Consider the following 7,554-nt stretch of genomic DNA (forward strand, 5'->3'; position numbering starts at 1 on the left):
CTGGCCAACTACTGGGCAGACGCCCCAGACCATTGTCATCAGGAATACTTCCCAGTCCCTTAGTCCTGGCCAGTTCCCAAACAGAAAGGCTGCAGAGTGGGAAGGATGGGAAGGCTACAGGCTTTCCATCATGGGGCAAACCTGATTTCCAAATTCTGGCTTAGCTTTCGAGTCATTTGGTTGCGTGTCTATTTATTAATTCATTTATTTAAATGTATTCATTTCGACTCTGGTTCTCTTTTTCTTACACTTAAGTGTTCTTCATGAACAAAACATTTTATATATGAGCAACTCAACTAAATAAAATATCAGGGGCAAATCTAGAAATTAGAGCACTAACTCCTTTTATCCCAAGAGTAAATGCTTTCAGGTGTCCTCTTCGGGCTCAAAGCAGGGGCAATGAAGGCCAGGGATGACAGGGGACACATGAATGGGAGAAGGACACAAGGTGCTCAGGCAAAAAAGAGGGAGGGAAGGGAAAAGGTGGAAAAAAGCAAGAGCAGAGGTTCGGAGGCAAAGGAGAAATATGAAGAATTGAAGAAAAATAGTAAGAGTCCAACAAACAGATCCCTTCTGATTTTTCCTCCTCTTGGTCTTTGTTAATTTTATTTTGTCCAAAATATTTAACTCTCCAATTAGAACTGCTTATAATTTTACAAACACATCCTAGGACAGCATCTCTATCCTTTGCCCCTCCTCCCCTAAGAGCCCCTCCCACCTCCTGTACCCTCTGCAGCCATAAAGGCCAACACTCATGGCCTTGCCTTCCTGTTGCCTTAGGGACAGATGAAGTCCCCTCTGTTTTCCTTTCTTGACCAGGCACTGCCCTCTAGAGCACACTGGTCCCCCGTGGGCTCATTCTTTGCTGTTGTTCCTTAAGGCCACTGCCCCTTGAAGCCACTTGGTTTCCGTATCAAATAACCCCTCCCCTCAAACATGCAGCCTCCTTTACCAGGCCCTGCTGCTCTGAGTAATAGCAGAAACTCAACTGACAAAAGCTAGCCCTACATTTCCAGTAGTATTTCGGAAATGTAATACTTCCTAGGATGGTTAAATTCCTGGTGCAAATTATCCTGATGGAAATACTACTTAGAGAAGAGGTGACCAAGAACATCCCACTGTCTTTTAACATATACACATTTGATTGGGTTATGCACGTGTGTGAGTAGAATCTGCCTCTATAGAACCAAAAGGATTTTATAAGTTTATCTACATACACATATACATACACAAATATCTACCTCTCTCGACAGTGTTTTTCTGCTTAGGGGTGTTGCTTTCGAATCGGCCTAAAGGGCAAGTAGTGTGGGCTTGCCACTTACTATTAGAGATGGCATTGCCAGGAAATGGCAAGTCCAAAGAAAGATAGATTGGAAGGGACTAGACTGAGGAGTAAATCATGCATTTCCTACAACAAACCGACCTGTCAAATTCCCTAAGGCAGCAAGCTTCTATGATCTGTACACCCTTATTAAATAATCTCATTAAATAGGAACACAAAATATACACATTTACAGTTATTAAATAAGCCACAGGACTCCTCTTCTATCTACAGCCACACTCAGAGACGGCCATGCCCTCATATTTAAACTTGTAGGTGACGACACCTTTGTCTAAATAGAGAATGGAGATGGGCTCCAGCTTGGTGGGCACACAGCAGGCTTTGGAAGCCTTCTGGGAATTCTTGAGGTGGACCAAGGCCTGGATAATCGCATGCTTTGTGGGGGTGAGATGCTCTGCCAGCGGGTAATTGCAAACACCACGGCATTCGTAGGCTTCGTATCCAGGCGGGGCGATGATCCAAGAGTCCCAGCCAATCTCCTTGAAGTCGATGTAGAGCGGGGTCCTCTTGCAGTAGTTTCCTTTTGCATTCCTTCTGATGCGGGCAGTGGAGTCATAGATGATGTTTGACCTCATCTGCAGCAAAGCCTCTTCCCCAGGTCCGCTGGAATAGCCCTCCAGTCCCAGGTTGTCCATTTCCGGAAGTTGCTCGTGGGCAATCATTTCATTCAGTTCCTCCTTCCATTCCTTCTCAGTGCTTTGGTCATCAGAAAACACGACAAGCAAAGGGACATGCTTATTCCGGGCACTAGTGTCTATTTCCAGCTGCCCCCTGCCAGCATCCTCCATTTCATGTTTGCTCTCAATGTGAACCTCCAGCTGGTGGGTGGATGAGCCCGACTTTTGCCAATGCCTGATGGCATCGGTGACATCAAAAGTCTCCCACTCACTGTTGGTTCCATAGATCTCCCCTGACACCAAGACCAGCATGCTTCTTTCACCCTCACGGTCCCCTTTGCTCTCTAGTACTTCGAAAATGGTAATTTTCCGGTCCACTCCTTCATATATCATGCGATCTCTTTGCACCAGGGTGTACAGCCTGAGTTCAGCCATGATGACCTCTTCATGGTGAGGGATGGACACATTGAAGAGGAGAGGGTATTTTCGGAGCCCATTAAAACTGGCTGGTTGGGAAAACAGATCTGAAAAAAAGAAAAGAAATCACATTTGCAGTATGTTAACACAGAAAAACAAATGTTTATTCAATAAGAGCGCCTGTCCATTCAGGAGGCTTGATACAGAGAGAATGAGGGAAAATCGATGAAAACAAACACAGTGTTAGCATTCTCTAAGAGAGAATACTGAAGGTCAAGGGTAGAACGCTAGACTGGGTTAAGCTGCCAAGACTAAAATGGAAAATGGCTGCCTCATGAATGAGAGAATACGCACCCAGCCTTGTTTGCGTAGCTTATCGGTCACAGAATTATAGACCTGGGAGGGACCTTGGAGAGTGTCCAGGCAAGCCCCCAATTTTTCTAACCAGTGAGGAGCTATCAAACGAGACACGTGTGGTGGTTGTTTTTTCTTGAAGCTTTTCAGTGACGAGGATGTCATGGCTTTTCATATTTGTACTTGTAGTGGATGGAGACCTCACATAGTTGGGGTCTTCCTGAGAAACATCCATGTAGACCAGGGGTTGGTAAACCTAGCCCACAGGCCAAATCAGGCCTGCCACCTGTTTTTGGAAATAAAGGGTTACTGGAAAAGAGCTTCAGCCATTCATTTCTGCATTGTGTTTGTGGCTATTGTTGCACTACAATGGCAGAATTAGTCTCGACCAACATCATACGGCCCACAAAACCTAAAATATTTACCATCTCCCTGGCCCTTTACAGAAAAAGTTTGCTGATCCCTGCTTTAGACAACAAGCCTGACAAGGTCAACAAGATAGGCATAACACTAAGGGGGTCACAGCAGTTGAATTTGGGGTTTGTCGTCCTCCAAAAGGAAGAATGAGGGGAAAGGAAACTTGGGGATAGATTGGTTGCCTTAATTTTGTGCGCTTAGCACCTGGCATGGAAGTGCAGCACATAGGAATCACTCAGAATGTTTATGAAATAAAATTGTAAAGGTCCTGTAGTCTTAGAAGCACACCTCCAAATATTATTATGTTGACTCCCTATCTGAGAATTTTATAGGCGTCCGAATCTTCTCTACACCTGTCCCAGGTAATACCTGTCTACAAGGAATCTCTGAAGACATCTGTCATCAATCAAAAAGTTCCATGACACCAAAGATGCTGAGGACCACCAATTGAGGGGGTCGCTATCATCTTTGGCAGCCTTTTCCCAATTGTATATCCAGTTCATGATTTCAGTGAGGTCCTTGTTCCAGATTGTACTTTTAAATATTTTTCTTTAACTTGATATTATTGTTTTTATACTAACTTCCTCTTTTAGACTTGTCCTAAGCAACGATATTCATGAAATGAGGGGTTTGAGATGACAGTTATGTGGATTTTTTTCAATCCACTTTAATAAAAACATATACTGACTTCACATGATTCACAGCTTCCTCTGGGTGCCACCTAAAATCATCTCATACACTGCCAGTGAGAATTACAGGTCAGTGGAATGAATTTAAACTCTCTAGCGTGGCTCGCAAAGCTAGCTATAATTAGGTCTTAACCTCTTGATCCAGTCATAGCTCCCATTCATCCCCTACAGCATGGAACATTGCAATTTATCAATTAATATTTGTAGAAATATTAAACAAAGTCTCCTATTTAAAGTAGACTGATATCTTCACTACTTGCCAAAACACTCCTTTGCTTTACTGTATACTGCACCTTTGGATATGTTCTTCTGACCCTTGGAAAGCTCTACCTCCTCATCTCCATCCATCTAGCTGTGACCCCTCCCTATGGGGCCCTCCCTTCTTCACCTCCTTATCTGGGATCCCACTCCTCTCTGGGTAACTTGAGTATTTACCCTCTATACCTCTCCTTTGACCTTGCCATTTACATCCTTGATTTTCAGTTGTCGTTATGAATGGATTTTTCCCAACTAGATTGTCATCCTACTGGCACGTACCACAGCTTAACCTCCCTTCTATGCCTCCAATCTACCGTGATGCTTTAAACAGAGATAGCACTTTAAAAATATTGATGAGTTGATGATTCTGGGCATCAGACTGAATTGATTTATGGGCATGACATATGTCCTTAATACATCAAGTAATATGGTAGTTGTCCCCCGCCCCTTATAGGAATGGAGAAAACTTGATTCCCCTTGGACAGGAAACATGAGAAGACCAAAAGTAGGGGAATAGACTGGTTGTTCTATCCATTAGAAAAATGCACAATAAAAGCTCACTGTAGTGGGAGGAAGGGTTTACCAAGGAGCATAAGGACATTTTTGGTGGTATGAATATGTTACTATCTTGATGGTGGTGATGGTTCCAGTGGATGTTTACATATGTCAAACCCTATCAAATTATACACTTTAAATATGTGAAGTTTATTGTTTATGTCCATTATACTTCAATAAAGCTGATATAAAAATAAGTTCACTGTGTATGTGCAAATATAGTAATAATGGAGGTGTTACACTTCAGTCAAGGGATCTAGTGTTTGCTGAGCAAATTTCACGTGTCAGGTGCCTTGCAAATTGTTTTATTTAGTTCTTACAATAACCCTATAATGTTGGTATTGGTATTCTGTTCATTTGATTCTGGAAGAAATCAAGCCTCAGTGCAGAGAACTGACCTCCCAAGATGACAAGGAGAGGTCAAAGCAGTGGTAGGAAATAAAGTCATGCTTTTTCCACCTTGAAGCAGCACTTGTTTTCCCGTTAGTTAGATTTGGAGGAGGTTCTGTTTTGTTTTGTTGGTTTTTGTCTCCTAGGGAGTTGCACTGAGCAAACGTAGAGAATCAAAGAAAGACAATAACAGCCGACAGGGCGAGCCCGGTGCAGAATTCATGACCTTGGGCTGTGCATTTTCACCAGTGGACTGGCAGAGGTGTGGGCAGCTGGGTTGTCCACTGAGAGGTTTGCTCCTGCTCTCACTGATCTTCAGTAATGAGAAGCTCTGAAAACTCCATTTCCTCACCTGGACCATCCAAATCCTCCACAGAAGTGAGAACTGAAAAAAACTCCTATTTTCCCCAGGGATGCAAATATTTTCCCACCCACACACTGAGCCAGCCACCCAGGGATCCAGACGCAGAAACATTAGGAAGGCTTCCCAAGGAAGGAGGATGTTTATTTTCAATTCAGACTGACCACAGAAAGAATCTGTAATTTCAGCTTGTCATTTCCATCATGTTACTAAATGTTACTAAGTCACATTTCCAATATGTTACTAAATATTTGAAATTTTGGCAGTCACCTAAATTTTAAAGGCAAATAGTATCTCCAGGACTGAGCAATACCTATTCAACATTTCCCCCAATGCCTAGAATTTAAGGAATTCATTAGTAACAACTGACATTTGTTTAATACTTCATAGCAAATGTAGTACTTTCTTACTTGTAACCTCTTTGAAATTGCTCAATTGTGTTACGTAGGTATATTGTCCCCAATTTACAGATGAGGAAATTCGGATTCAGAGAAATTAAGCTAATTATCCACATCTACTAAGTCAACCCTGTCTGAAAAATCCAAATCTTGAGCTAAATCTTGTCACCACCTTTTTGCTTTCAAGAATATTTGGCCAACATCTATCCAAACACTCTTCTGTATCTGGTTAATGACTATAAAAGCATAATTGGTAAATATGAAAGAATTAGTTATTTTGCACCCACAACTTTTACCGTAGATATTAGAAAAAACATTTCTTGATTACTTGTACCATATTAAATAAAGGATTAACTTGCTAAGTCAATAGATTTAGTACTGAATAAAGATCTGGGGGCAGAAAACACACTTTTCCCGCTGATATTTAAAGCTTGTACATTGCTCTTCATAAACACACAGAATAAGCTGGATCATTAATTGGGCCGTGCGCACTTCCTGGAAACTATAAACAGTGCTTCAAGGATATACACGTCACAACAAACAAAACAAAACTTTGGGAAGAATCTCTAAAATATGTTTCCATCCTGTTTGAACATTTCTTAAATAAGGTCACAAAATGGAAACTCACCCAAAGTTTGAGCAAAACGCAAATCACAACTTTCTGTATTTTACCTGTTGTCATCATTTTCATTCTATGTAGAAGTTGACAAATTTTGTAGTCAATTAAAAGCTAAACGGAACTGAGCCCTATCTGGAAAATGACAGACAAAGGTATAGTGGTAGACCAACATTAATATTTTTTATTACCTGCTGTCCAAATTGAATATTTGCAAAGACCCAATTATAATGTCAAAATGGTAGACATTTTATGGCGTTGGATTAAAAGATATTCTTTAATACCTTTTAATAGTATTTGGAAAATGACCATAAAAACGGTATAGACAAAAATGTGCCTTGTTTTGGGGTATCTGTGTACACACACCCCTATATAGATGTTTTCACCTTTATCGTTTCCACGCATTGTCAATTTACTCACCGCTTCTAAAAACCCGAAGCCAAATTTGATCAGTAAAATCTCCACTTACCTTCATTCTTGAAACTCCTAATGATGTTCGCAGATGGCATGGAGGTCCTATCTGTTGCAAATTTGTTGTAGAGTTCCAACATGTACTCTGGTGGGTCAACCTTGGCTGCATCCTGCATCGGGATGTCCGACAGGTTCAATGTCTTGAGAAACTCTTTCTTCATGCTCTGTAGCAGTGTGTTAAAGTCGACACCATCTTGCTCTGAGAAGACATCATCAAAGAGGGGCATATCTTCTTCCAGAGGCGACTGCTCCAGGCTCATGATGGGGCTGCCAGAAACCGAGTGAGCCACCAGGCAGGAGAGAGCACACAGCTGCAGGGCCAGGGAACCCATGACTCTGCTCCAGCCCCCAGGCCAACCCAGGAAGGTTTAGCGCTCCTGGGCTCTAAGTGGCAGTTTTATCTTGCGGAGCGTAAATGTCTCGTGTCACTGGAGACAAGTTTGGAAACTTCCCCTCTCTCCCTCCCCCCTACCACTCTTCCTCTCCCCCCCAAAAATCAGGTTGCAGTAATTGGATAACAAAATCCCCCATAGGGGCCTAGCCTTTCTTATCTCCCTAGTGTAAACTTGTGCACCAGATTTTGTTTCTATCTTGCAATCCTTTTTTCTTTTAATGAGCATTTTGTAAACATTTCCACATTCTGACACTGGCGGAGAGATAGGACAATTT

The 7,554-nt window shown here is 42.1% G+C and overlaps 1 protein-coding gene across 1 annotated transcript; it reads right to left on the reverse strand.

Annotated features, from left to right (window-relative positions):
- Positions 1-1,545: 1,545 nt before the first annotated feature.
- BMP10 (bone morphogenetic protein 10) lies at positions 1,546-7,217 on the reverse strand. The gene is made up of 2 exons (XM_007126727.1): positions 6,884-7,217; positions 1,546-2,483 (listed from the first exon to the last, which is right to left on the reverse strand). Exons 1-2 carry the CDS (start codon positions 7,215-7,217, stop codon positions 1,546-1,548), a joined length of 1,272 nt encoding a protein of 423 aa, XP_007126789.1.
- Positions 7,218-7,554: the final 337 nt, after the last annotated feature.

The sequence above is a fragment of the Physeter macrocephalus genome, chromosome 12, assembly GCF_002837175.3.
Source record: "Physeter macrocephalus isolate SW-GA chromosome 12, ASM283717v5, whole genome shotgun sequence".
Lineage (NCBI taxonomy): Eukaryota > Metazoa > Chordata > Mammalia > Artiodactyla > Physeteridae > Physeter > Physeter macrocephalus.